Raw genomic sequence first — 14,024 nt, forward strand, 5'->3', positions numbered from 1 at the left:
AAGAGGCTGTGTGTGTGTAACAGCAGTTAATAAAGAAACTCTGATCCTCAAACCTTATTCCTGGTTGTAAAATTTGTGTTCCTCCATTACAGATGAGCAGTGATCTGAGTGAGCTGGGTACGGAACTGAATTGACCACAACTGCCTTCTCCCTCTTGGATTAAAGCATGGTAAACATTTTTAAAACTCACAAATGGCAAGAACCTTTATAAATAAGGTTCTCTTACATACTCTTTAATTTGGTTAATATTGTTAAATATCCAACAATATTGAAGGTGAACATAGATCACCTTCAAGAATTAAAATTTTTCTAAGTCATCGCAGGCACTTGACTAGGTTCTCTCTGCAAATGCCATCTCCTTTGCCAATGGCGAATCTGAACATTCAATTACTTACCGTCAAAAACAAAACAAAATCATAATGAATCCTTCCTACATTTTTTAAATCATTTACTTTTTTTATGTGTAAAGCACATCATAAATTATCAGACTCAGAGACAACTTTACCCATATAATTCTGAGTAAAAATAGCTGAAGTTACTTTCTTTCCATGTAGTGGGGTAGAACTCCCACCAATTTTACTCACTGCCCTTTCCAAAAATTACTACTTATATTCTTTCCTCCTCCATTTTTCATATATACTTGACATAAATTAACATTAAGACAATGATTAAAGAGAAGTCATCCATATTTGTTAAGCCTATTAAAGAGTTAAGTATTTTCTAATTTAAGAATAATTGGTTTCATGGGAGCACACACAAGAGAAAACTAGGTTACAACTCACCCACAGTTTTCTGGTACCTCCTTGTTGACCCGTTGGGAGTTCTAGGTGAAGGTCTCCTCCACTAGAGTACATTTCTACAACCTGGGGCAAAAGAGCACATGATGGCTACGTTTAAAGTCATATTCTCAAAGCAGGTAATTTGCTATTACACAGAAATAATTCTGACATCCTAACTGTTTATCACAAAACATTTAAAAACATTTAAAGATATAAACGTAGGATATGTATAATATCACTAAATTCAGTGCTCTGTATGTGTAAGCAATAGTTGTATTTTGAATTAAAATAAGGTAACTTTGAAAATTTAACTTACAAACAGTGTAAGTATAATAGTTGTTCCAGAGACCAGATTTTAGAAAGTAACAGGATACTTTTTTTTCTTTTTTCCAAAGGGAATCATTTACAAAAATTACCAAGTTTTGGAAACATAAATTTTGTATTTCTTATAGTAACACAAAGTGCTTCTTTATCCATACATTTATAACAAGATCCAGCAGTGGATCAAATAACTACCACAATTGTGAAATGGTGAAGAGTAAAAGTATTATTTTGAGATATATACAAAACAACTCTAATGGAACATGAAAATATGTGGTTTCTACTGGTAGCAAAAATATTTCTGTGGCTTATGCCTAAGCTTATTTTTTTTTTAAACAGCTTTATTGAGTTATCATTTATGTAAAATAAATAATACATATTTAAAGTATACAACCTGATGAATCCTGACATATGTGTTTGGGCATAAAACCATCACTGTAATTAAGATATTAAATATATCCATTATCCCCAAAAGCTTCCTCATGCCTTGTGCAATCCATCCATCCTTCTCTGTCCCTTCCTATTTCTAGGCAACCACTGATCTGCTCTCTATCACCTCAGACTAGCTCATATTTTCTGGAGTTTTATCTAAATGGAATAATACAATATATACTCTTGTGTCTGGCTTCTTTTGCTCAGTGCAATTATTTTGAGGTCTACCACTTTGTTTATGCATTAATAGTTCACTTCTATTTGATGACTATACTGCAGTTTTTTAATCCACACATTGATGGGACATTTGAGTTGTTTCCAATGTCTGGCCATTAGAGAGAAAGCTGCTGTGGATACTGAGTACAAGTCTTGGTGCGGTCATCTGCTTTCCTTTCTTCTGGGTAAATATATATACACAAAATGGGTCACAAGGCAGGAGACCTTCCTTTAAAGGTAAGCTAACCCTAGCTCTTAAAAAGAAAAAAATATATTAATTCAATTAAATTTGGGGTGAAGTATGAGAATGGGTGGAAAACGTTCACTTGTTTCATCACAAGAAGTCCTCCAGGAGTAAATAAAAAAGGATAAAGCAAGAAAAATGGCAATTCTTGAGCTTAAACTTTTTTTTTTTTTTTTTGAGATGGAGTCTCGCCCTGTCGCCCAGGCTGGAGTGCAGTGTTGTGATCTTGGCTCACTGCAACCTCCGCCTCCTGGGTTCAAGCGATTCTCTTGCCTCAGCCTCCCGAGTAGCTGGGATTACAGGCAGAAGCCTCCACGCCCAGCTAATTTTTGTATTTTTTGTAGAGATGGGGTTTCACCATGTTGGTCAGGCTGGTCTTGAACTCCTGACCTCGTTATCCACCCACCTCGGCCTCCCAAAGTGCTGGGATTACAGGCTTGAGCCTGGACCCTTAAAGGGTTTTTTTGTTTTGTTTTTTGGCGGGGGCCGGGGGGTTGCTACTGTAAAAGTAATGCATTTACCAAAGACTGATAAGCTATATAGATTTTCTTTGTGTATTATTACTTGCCTCCTGATTTATTACAGTGCTCATCTACAGTGCTTATTGTGTTAATAATAATAGCACCTTAAATGATACGATGACTATAGAACTTTTTCTGGAAAACCAGAAAACATCACATTATTTCATTAATCTTTGCAGGTATCAAGCAGACAAGCATAACAATGCTTGAAAACAGAAGATTAGACCAGACTCAGTGGCTCATGCCTGTAATCCCGGCACTTTGGGAGGCCAAGGTAGGGGGGAATCACTTGAGCCCAGGAGTTGTAGGCCAGCCTAGGTAACACAGTGAGAGTCTGTCTCAACAAAAAAATAAAAAACATTAGCCAGGTGTGGTGGCGTGCACCTGTAGTCCCAACTACTCAGGAGACTGAGGTGAGAGGATTGGTTGAGCCTGGGAGGTCAAGACTGCAGTAAGCCAAGATGGCTAAGCCAAGATGGCACCACTGCACTCCAGCCTGGTGTCTGGAAAATCAACCAACCAACCAACCAACCAACCAACCAACCAACCAAAAAAAACCCCAGAAGATTAAAAAGTCGCCTACTGATAAGAGAGAAAATGAATAAAGAAATAGAGACAGAAAAAGTCTAAATTACAAAGTCAAACAAATAATTACACTAAAACTAGGAACCTGACACATTATTTTTAGTCCAGTGCTATTTGTTCTAATTTAGTATAGTTTAGGAAAAAAAGGAAGCCAAACATTATATACAGACTATATTATATGTAAACAAATTCCCACAATAAATGTTTCTGCGCCCACATACATGCATGCACAAGAGAAAGGTCTAGAATGATACATACAAGGTGGCAAAAGTGGTGTCCATGAGGAAGGGCTTGGACTAAAACTGTGCTGTCTATGCAATAGCTATCAGCTACACGTGGTTGTTTACATTTAAATTAGTTGAAATAACATTTTGGCCACCCTAGCTGAATTAAAGAGCTCAACAGTCACACGCAGCTAGCGGCTACAGTTTTGGACAAAGCAGGAAAAGAACTATTCCATCATCACAGAAAGTTCTGCTGGGCAGCTGGACTGGGAAGTAGGAAGTTCAAAGGGACGTTTTTGCTTCATTCATGTTTGAATTAACATTTTTTTCTTGAGGAGAACATACTCATGTGTTTATGTTGTATAATCAACAAACCATATGCATTTTCTCGCTTTACAATATTTTCTTATTGTAATATTGACAAGACTAGTGACACAGAATAACACTGGACTACAAGGTTAAGAGTGTCTTCCCAGGTAAACAATTTATATTTGGTTCTAAGAGAGCAACTTTGGTGTTCCATTTGCTCTCTTGTGTAAATCTTGAATTAAAATGTTTTAACTGGAAAAAGACTAGATGAATTGAATTCGAAGTGATCACTGTGCTGGGCTTGGTAACTCCAAAGGCTGAAGAGAAAAGGTACAGACTGTAAGGCGACTCCAGCAATTGTAGACTGACCAACATCTGCTGAGTCCTGCAAGCTCCATTCTTGTGGTTTGGTCACCACAATGAGGCAGCACCCTTGGGGCACTCTGTAACAGCCCTTCTACGGCACAGTGCGGCAACTCATGCAGCCGGGTCTAATGGAGTAAGAGGCCAGGCTCAGTGGCACATGCCTGTCATCTCAGCACTTTGGGAAGCTAAGGCAGGAGGATTGCTTGAGGCCAGGAGTTCAAGGCTGCAGTGAACCATGACCATGCCACTGCACTCCAGTTTGAGTGACAGAGTGAGACCCTGTCTTTTTTTAAAAAAGGAAAGAAAGCAGCAAGAATTTCTGAAATTTCTACATAGATTTGTAATAACAGCCAGAACAGGGAAACTGCATCATTACCTAAAGTATCAAAAGGACGTAAACAACAGAAAGATGGTGAGGACAAGAGGGAATACTTCCCACCTGAAAAGCAGGACATAAGAACAGGTTCTTCTGTGATGAAGATATCCAGCTACAAAAATTAAAACTGTGGCTATCTTCACCCAGTTGTTGCCAAGTGTTGGGGAGAGATTTCTTTCGTGCTGCTTTCACTTATCATTTCTAAGCATTTCACTATTCAGGCTCTGAACATTTCCCTGGTTCGTCCTCATTTCCTCTTCCATTGTTTATGAACAGTTATACCAGGATGGTCTGGGACAACAGCCATTTTAGTTGCCAAAGCCCTATACTTACCACAAAATATAGTATTTTTCCTCCACCTGTCATTTTCAAGCTGCTTTAAGTCCTGCAGTGTTGGTCCGAAAGAACTCTGGCACCCTGGACTACTCTAGAAAGCATTCACATCTACTTTTAACACAGACAACACAACTAGAAGCCACAGAGGCTGCAGATGTCACACAGCTAAGTCCCTAGGATGTAAGGTAGAGATTTCAGAAAATCTCTGAAGGAATGACACTAGCCACTTCCACTGTGAAAGAGACAAGGAGCTAGTGAGGAGGAATTTCACACTTGAAAACAATTACTGCTAGAAGATTAGGTAAGATAAGTTGAATTTAAAAAAAAAAAAACAAGTTTGCTTTTAATCATAATTCTATATTATCCTTTCCCTGAATTTTAATTTCTAGGTTGCCATCACCAAAAATTTATTATTTCCAGAAATAAACTTGAACTGTTTTAAAAAACATGAATATTGGGCCAGAAAGTGTTTACAGGCAAGAAAAAAAGCAGCCTTGTATAGCTAAAAACTCTTCTTTAAATGCAGAGCTGCCTAAACTATAACACCAGAGAAGACACAGTCGTTTTAAAAATGATTCAAAAAATTCAAAATCCAGACTACTGTATTCCAAAATTCAGACTGCAGCAAGCTGTACTAAAAGTAATACCCCTCTTCAATACATCTATAAAACCCTATTATTTTAAATAGTCTTGGAAACTGTAACAAACTGAGATTTCATGCTAAGCATTAATTCCCACCAAAATGAAGCTTATTCAAAATCACCATCATAAACTCACCTGTAAAGGCTCACTGTGAGGATTGTGGATGTTTATTATAGGTGAGAAACTGCTATTCACAGGGACTCTGGCCCCAAGGAATGGCCTCAATCGATATGGATTTGGAACTCCAACACCAAATACCTGTTTCAGTGGAGGGAAAAAATGCAATTTTAGTTGCTTTTATAATTAATATTTTTAGTTATAACTGACTGATCTAGGGAGACTGGCAAATTTAATTTATATATAAAAAACTTAACAATCCCTTTATTTAAAAAAAAAAACCCCACAAATGTCGTTTCTGTACATGATTTGGCTACATATTTGATTTACTATGTATGTGAATTTAGAATGATTTCTTTAATATATCAGAAACTGAATAATAGTCCTTCAAGAAGGCATGCAATAGACAAAAGAAGAAAATAGGGAGTCAAAAGATTTCCTGACCCCAACCATCAGAAGATGGATCTACAGCCCAGACAACCTCTCAAATACCAAGCCCAGCCCCAGGTCATTCCCACATGGGATGGCCCTAGGTTGACTAAGCAGGGTAAACCAGTAATTCAAATGATATTATTAATATATTGCTATTTATTAAGTGTCTATGAGGTGCTAGGCACATATACAATAGTGAACAATTCAACAGTAAAAAAAATAGATAATGTGCTGGGTCTCATGAAACTTATATCGTAGTATTGGAGACAGACTGGGTACCAATAAAAAGATTTTTAAAAAAAATTCCCTCTGCTACAGAGTGAGTAACAGACGGTGTTGGGGGAGAGTGGAGGGCATTCAGACAGCTAACGTGTAATCCAGTGAGAGTGGCCTGGAAGACAGCAGTGGTAGTGAGGAGGAGGGAAGTAAACAGACTGGAGATATATTTAGGAGGAAGACTTGGTGAAAGACTAGATGTGAAGAGGTAAAGAAAGAAGACAGCTTGCCATTGGGGTCACCTTGAGAACAACCTGATCATGACCCTCAATAGTCCAGACTGGCTGCCATCACCTAGATCTATTGTGGGATGCCATCGTGGGGCAATGACCTTCATTTTTATGATAGTCTTTTCATTTACTCAACAAATACATGCTAAATGGGTAAGATCTGTCTAGCACTTCAAAATTACTGAACCAACCATCAACAGCGTACTGAATGCCTACTAAGCAACTGCTAAAGATTTACTCACCATACGTAAGCAGAAGACATGGTCCTTACTGAAAGGGAACACTGACTCTGACTGACCCTTATTTTATATGATGTGTCAGAGTTAACGGGTACTGGGGAGGAAATGTTTAAAAAAAAAAAAAAAGCACAGGAACTGTAAAGTAATGTGTCAGAGCTAACACTCAAGTTCCATTGGCAGCACAGCACAGTGGTAAAGATTATGGTCTTTATACTTAGAAAGACATGAGTTTGAGTCCCCCTCAACAACTTACTAATAGCATGACTTGGGCAAATTATTTAACCTTTTAAAACTTCAAGAATAACTGTACCTATAACATAGGCAGAAGGGCATGTATAGTACACTGCTGGACAAATATGAGCAATTATTGTTAAGAATCTTTTTCTTCTTTTAGAGATGTGGTCTTGATCTGTCACACAAGGTGGAGTACAGTGGTGTAATCATAGTTTACTGTGGCCTTGAACTCTTGAGCTCAAGTGATCCTCCCACTTCAGCCTCCCGAGTAGCTGAGACTGCAAGTGCTCACCACTGTGCCCAGTTAATTTATAAAAATGTTTTTTGTAGAGATGAGGTCTTGCTTTGTTGCCCAGGCTGGTCTCGAACTCCTGGCTTCAAGTGATCCTACCACCTTGGCCTCCCAAAGTGCTGGGATTACAGGTGTGAGCTACCATACCCAGCCTTAATCTTGACATATAGAAATCTTGATTCACAAACAGAATAATGGCTGATATACAAAAAGATTTACTATATGACTCCTATATAGATTAACTTTCTTTAATGACCTAAACCAAAATTCTATGTAAAAATAAGTTTATTAAAAAAACCTACTAAAGGAAAGTAGACATGAATGTTTTGATCTTGACACTATTATCAATTATGTTTCATAAGTGTGTAAAAGTAAAAATTAAAAAAAATTTTATGTCAGTATGAAAATATTTTTTCACTATTCTTTTGTCAATCTTAAATTAACACTTTAGCTGTTGCTTTAAAATCACCTGTTCAGTCTGATTTGAATAGAGATATTGAATAGAGATATTCACTGTAAGTATAAAAATGCTCTAAGTCTAAACTCCTACATTTTCTGTTATCCTTTGAGTTCCTGATTTCTTAAAAGGCTGTCATATGATAAGGCAGAGGTAATGATTATATTGCATAAAATAAGTTTTAATTCTGGTTCTTACCTGGTAAGTAAATACCCCATGATTAGATGTATTAATAAATAAAGTATTTTCTACATTTCCTACTACTCTTGCAAGAAAAACTACATCAAATGATGTATTTCCTCCTGGAAGAATTTTCTGAAACAGAAAATAAAGTTAAATTTGTAACAAGAAAAAAAATTATACAGCTCAAGTTCCTTAAACAAGTATCTTAGAATCATTTCCATAAACTAGTTTTTCCTTTAAAAGTTTAAGCTTTAAGTTAGCAATGGAAAATAATTAAAAAGATGTCTTCCATATTGAATGTCTACAGTCACATATCTTTGTCAATTACCAGCCACAGCCTTGTACAACAGATGGTTTCCTGGATTCTGTTCATTTAACAATCACTAGGCTGGCATGAAGTACCTAATTACAGGCTGTTCCATGATGAGACAATCAGATAGGAGTTGCGTTGAGGCTGAGCTTTTCATATAGATACACTACTGTACTACTAAGCAGTGACTTGTTTTAGTCCAAAGAATAAGCCCAGGCCTCAACCTTCTGAAATCTGCCTTCCATCCACACAAGGAACAAAATGTCCCAGCAACTTAAATAGGAAAGAAGGCAGGGGTGAACGTACGTGCAGGAACTCACTCCTGTTACTTTCTGCAGATTGAGAATGTCACTATAGGTAGTAAAATAAAATGTAATTACCACAAAACAATAGGGCTACTCCCATGTTCAAGAGACTGAAATCTGACACAAAGCCTTAAAATGCATTTTAATATGTAAAGCCATCACCCCTCTCATTCTGCCTCTATGGCTGGAACCCTAAATTATAGCTCAAAATACATGGTAGTAAGACTCTGGCTTCACTTTAGTCTCAAGAAAGCTAGAGAGAGTATGTCTCCTACATTACCACCAACAAAAGAATAATTTACAAGTTGTGAATTATTGTAATTATTCTTTTGTTGCATTATATTACGGCAATGTAGTGCAACAAAAGAATAATTACAATAATTCACAACTTTTCTTGAACCCATCACAGAGTGAGATTATCAACTAGCCCGAAATTGTAGAAAAGACAAGCACCTCCAAGGACAGATGGAATGGGAATACTGGCTCACCCATGGCAGAGAAGGGAAGAAGATGAGGCTATCATACAGGAGTGTCAGCTAGAAATGCAGCTAACATGTTTACACATTGCTAGAGACTGACTGTGTGAACTTGCACGGGAGCACAAAAGCCCTGGAAGCCGTAGACACTGGTGCTATTCACACCTGAGCCAGAAATTAGCAACAGAAAGATATCCGGCAAACCCTCAAAAAGTCTGAAATTAAACAACATACTTCTAAAATAAGCCACGGGTGAAATGAGTAGTAACAAGAGAAATTATACAATATTTTGAATTGATTGGAAATGAAAGAACAATATTAAAATCTGTAGGCTGCAGATAAAGCAATACTTGGAAAAAAATTTATAGCATTACATGCTTATTTTGAACAGAAATGTTTCACATCAATAATCTACATTTCTGTTTTGAGACACTAGAAAAAGAATAAATTAAACACAGAGTAAGCAAAAGGAAGGAAAACAAAGAGTAAAAATTAATGAAATAGAAAACAGAAAGTAGCAAAAAAAAAAAAAAAAAAAAATCAATAAAACCGAAGCTGGTGCCTCAAAAAGTCTGTAAAATGGATAAAACTCTACAGAGTGACTGTGATAAAAAGGGAGAAGTCAAAAATATAAGGAACTAAAATGTGGACATCATTGCATACCCTTTACACACAAAAAGAATGATAAAGGAGTATTACAAGCAACTCTATGCCCACAAATTTAACAGCTAGGAGAAATGGACACATTCTTTGACAGTTGGCTAGATCTGACACAATCTGCCAAAGCTCACTCAAACTGAAATAGTCATGCACACAGTTAAAATTTAATTTGTGGTTTAAAATCTTCCCACAAAGAAAAGCCACGTGGATTTCACTCGTGGAAAAGAATTCTCTACCAACCATTTAAGAAAGAAATAATACCTACGTTACATAAACTTTCCAACATACAGGAGAGAACATTCCTAATTCAGCATTACCCTGAATCAGGACCACATAAAGACTTGAAAAGCATAAGCCAATATCCTTCGTAAACATAGAAACACAACTTTCTACAAAGTACTGGCAAACTGAATCGAGGCAAGATATAAAATGGATAACACATCATGACCAAGTAGTTTTTATCCTAGAAATGCAATTCTAGTTCAACATTCAAAAGTCAAATCAACGTAATTTACTTAACAGACTAAAGAAAAAGCACAAGATCATCTCAACAGCAGCACATAAGTTGACAAAATTTAATATCAATTCATGATTTAAAATCTCAGTAAACTAAGTCAATAGAAGAGAACTCCCTCAATATTATAAAGAACACCTACAAAAATCCTAAAGAAGCTTGTCCATCCTGCAGCCCATGGGCTGCATGCAGCCCAGGATAGCTTGAATTGGGCCCAACACAAATTTGTAAACTTTCTTAAAACATTAAGTTTTTTGGTGCCTTTTTATTTTAAAGCTATCATTAGTGTATTTTATGTGTGGCCCAAGACAATTCTTCTTCTTCCAATGTGCCCCAGGGAAGCAAAGATTGGACACTCCTGCCCTAGGAGCTACCATAGCATTTAATGGTGAATGATTGAATGCTTTTCCTCCAAAATTTAAAACAAGGCAAGGATGCCCTCTCTTATGACAGCTATCTAACACTGTATTAGACGTGCAAAGAGGGCCGGTGCGGTGGCTCACACCTGTAATCCCAGCACTTTGGGAGGCCGAGGTGGGCGGATCACAAGGTCAACAGATTAAGACCATCCTGGCCAACACGGTGAAACCCCACCTCTACTAAAAACACAAAAATTAGCTGGGTGTGGTGGCGCGTGCCTGTAGTCCCCGCTACTTGGGGCGCCGAGGCAAGAGAGTCGCTTGAACCTGGGAGGCGGAGGCTGCAGTGAGCAGAGATTGCGCCACTGCACTCCAGCCTGGCGACAGAGTGAGATTCGGTCTCAAAAATAAAGTGCAAAGAAGCGCGAAAAAGAGATGAAAGGCTCTACACATTAGTACAGAAGAAAAATCTGTTTTTATTCACATAACATGGCTTTCTACACAGAAAAATCCCTAAAAATATCTATAAAAATGCTCCTAAAAGAGTTTAACAAAGTCATGGGAATCAAGGTCAACAACATATAATGATCAATTGTATCTCCATATACTAGCAATGAACAAGTGAATTCTAATTTTTAAAAACGTACTATTTAGGATAACACACACACAAAGAAATACTGAGGTATAAATCTAATAACATACAAGTTCTGTAAGCTGAAAACTATAAAACATTACTGAAAGTAACCAAAGAAGACAAATTAATGAAAATACTGTGTTCATGGGTTAGAAGACTCAATACTAGATGTTAGTTCTCCTGAAATGGATTTATATATCTAACGCAAGTGGAACCAAAATTTCAGTCTAAGGAGAAGTCACAACTAAATGCAATATGAAATAGGATCCTGAAACAGAAAAAGCAGTATATTGATAGAAAAACTGATGAAATTCATATAAGTTCTTTAGTTAATGGTATCATACTAATGCTAGTTTCTTGGTTTGAAAATTGTACTATGATTATATAAGATGTTAACATCAGAAGAATGTTAGAGTGAGGAATATATGGAGAGTATTACTTTTCTGTACATCTTTAAAGTTAATTCAAAAGAACATTATTAAAAAAACTCAGAATTTTTTTTAAAGAAACTGACATGCTGATTCTAAAATTTAGATGATAAAGAAAGGAAATAAGGAAAGCCAAAGCAATTCTGAAAGAGAAAATCAAAATTGGAGGATTCATAGTATCTAATTCTAAGAATTAATATAAAGCCACAGTTACCAAAACAGTACGGGCTGGTGAAAGGACAGGTATTTCAGAGTCTATTAGATACATATTAGAACATAGTGAAGAGTCCAAAACCAGACTCACACATACAAGGTCAACTGACTTTCAACAAAAGTATAGTGGGATTTCAATGAAAAAGAATAGTTGTTTTCAACCAACAGTCCAGGAACCAATGAATATCCATACGCAAAACAAATCAAAACAATCCGCAATCCATATCTTATACCATAAACAAACAGTAGCTAAAAATGGACTGTAAATCTAAATATAAAATCTAAAACTATTATGGTTGTCCCTCAGTATCTGTGGGATTGGCTCTGGGACTTCATGCAGATACCAACATCTGTGGATGCTGAAGTCTCTGCTAAAAAACAATGTAGCATTTGCATATAACCTATGCCTATCCTCCTGGCTATGCACGTATCTCCTGGGGATACTTTAAATAATCGCTACATTACTTGTAATACTTAATACAATGTAATGCTATGTAAATAGTTTATACTGTATTATTTGTCTGAACATGTACAGACAAGAAAAGTCTTGTTCAGTACAGAAGCACTATTTTTTTTTTTCTCAAATAGTTTTGACCTGCAGTTGACTGGATCCATGGATGAGAAGCTCATGGATACACATGGCCAGCTGTACTTCTAGGAAAAAAAAAAAGGAGAAAATCTTTGGATTAGGCAAAGATTTCCTAGCTACAACTCCCAAAGCATGACCCATAAAAGAACAATTTGATAAACTGGACACCATGAAAATTATAAACTTCTGCTCTTTCAAATATTATATAAAAAGAATGAAAAGGTATGACACAAACTGGAAGAAAAGACTTGCAAATCACATATCTCAAGAAAGACTTGTATCCTGAACACATAAGGAACTCTCACGAGCTCAATGAGAAAACAAACAACTCAACTTAAAAAACAAGCAAAGAACTGAACAGCCACTTCACCAAAGAAAACATATGGATGGCAAATAAAAAGATGCTCAAAATCAATTTTCACTGGAGAATGCAAATTAAAATAAAAATGGCATAACACTGTACACCTAGCTGAATGACTCGCATCACAAAAAACCCAAACCTCACAATACAGAGTGCTAATAATGGTTGTGCAGCAACCAAAACTCTCATGTTTCTCATGGGAATACAAACTGGAACAGTTGTTATAAAAAACTGTTAAAATCTGTATGTAAATATTTACAGTGAGTTTATTTATAATAACTCCAAACTGGAAACACCCCAAAAGTCTTCAACTAGTGAATGAATAAACACACAGTGACATTGCCAGCCAATGAAATACTATTCCATAATAATAAAGTGGTACAAAGAACTGATACAGCCTACTACACCAACCAATATGAAATGCATTATGCTAAAAGAAAGAAGCCAGACTAAAAATGCTATATGCTACATGGTTCCATTAATACAGTCTTCTGGAATAGGCTACACTCAGTGGTTTGAGTTGACCAAATTGTTGATTATATGACCTTATGGGTTTGTCAAAACTCAGAACTATACACTAAAAGGGTGAATTTTACTGCAAGTATACTGTAATTTAAAAACAAATACATATTAAATATATCAGTGTGTGTATGTATATATATGTGTGTGTCTGTGTGTGTATCTCTCTCTCTCTCTCTCTCTTTTTTTTTTTTCCACTGTTTTGGGTGAATCCACAAGGGTTGCGGACTCACTCAAGCATATTTTAGCCTGGACCTTTTTTTATAAGGGTCTCAGTGTTCATGTTCCCTTGGGGCAAGAACAAATAATTGAATGTTTAGGTTTAACTCTTGGTGGGCAAGATTAAAGCCAAATTAACTTCAAAACAACAAAATCTTGAAACGAAGTGGATAATATCACTGAGTTCAGGCAGTCCACCCACACTTTTTATTGTTGTGAATTTAATTCCACAGAATCATATGACTGGTCACCCTTTTATCATCTTCCTAACTCCCTCTGACAATATAAGGATTCACAGAACTGGCACTGAGAGACACAGAGAGGACTCTCTGGCAGTATGAAAAAAACAAAACAAAACAAAACAAAAAATGACAATATCATTTTCCCATCTAAGATGCCAGTGCTTGTAATACAGATGTTTTATACCCTACCAAGAATAAAACAAAAAAAAGAAGAAAAAGAGAATTTTCAAAAATGCAGACCTAACAGATCTTCAAATAAAACAAGGAGTGAGGATGACAAGTACAAATCTGACCCACAGAAAGGGGCAGTGAAGAAAACTTATGTGACTCATTCTGGGCACCGCAGGAAGGGAGAAAAACTAACTTATTCTTAGAATTTGTGCT

At 36.5% G+C, this 14,024-nt stretch overlaps 1 protein-coding gene across 5 annotated transcripts in view; it reads right to left on the reverse strand.

Moving 5' to 3' along the window:
* TMEM131 (transmembrane protein 131) overlaps positions 1-14,024 on the reverse strand; it is a 241,713-nt gene that overhangs the window by 78,504 nt on the left and 149,185 nt on the right. For all 5 annotated transcript variants that reach the window (XM_054474141.2, XM_054474140.2, XM_054474142.2 and 2 more), the window contains 3 exons: positions 7,827-7,943; positions 5,487-5,609; positions 783-863 (listed from right to left, as the gene is read on the reverse strand). In XM_054474141.2, coding sequence (XP_054330116.1) covers positions 783-863; positions 5,487-5,609; positions 7,827-7,943 — 321 coding nt within the window. The remainder of the gene's footprint in view (positions 1-782; positions 864-5,486; positions 5,610-7,826; positions 7,944-14,024) is intronic.

Source organism: Pongo pygmaeus, chromosome 12 (genome assembly GCF_028885625.2).
Source record: "Pongo pygmaeus isolate AG05252 chromosome 12, NHGRI_mPonPyg2-v2.0_pri, whole genome shotgun sequence".
Taxonomy (NCBI): domain Eukaryota; kingdom Metazoa; phylum Chordata; class Mammalia; order Primates; family Hominidae; genus Pongo; species Pongo pygmaeus.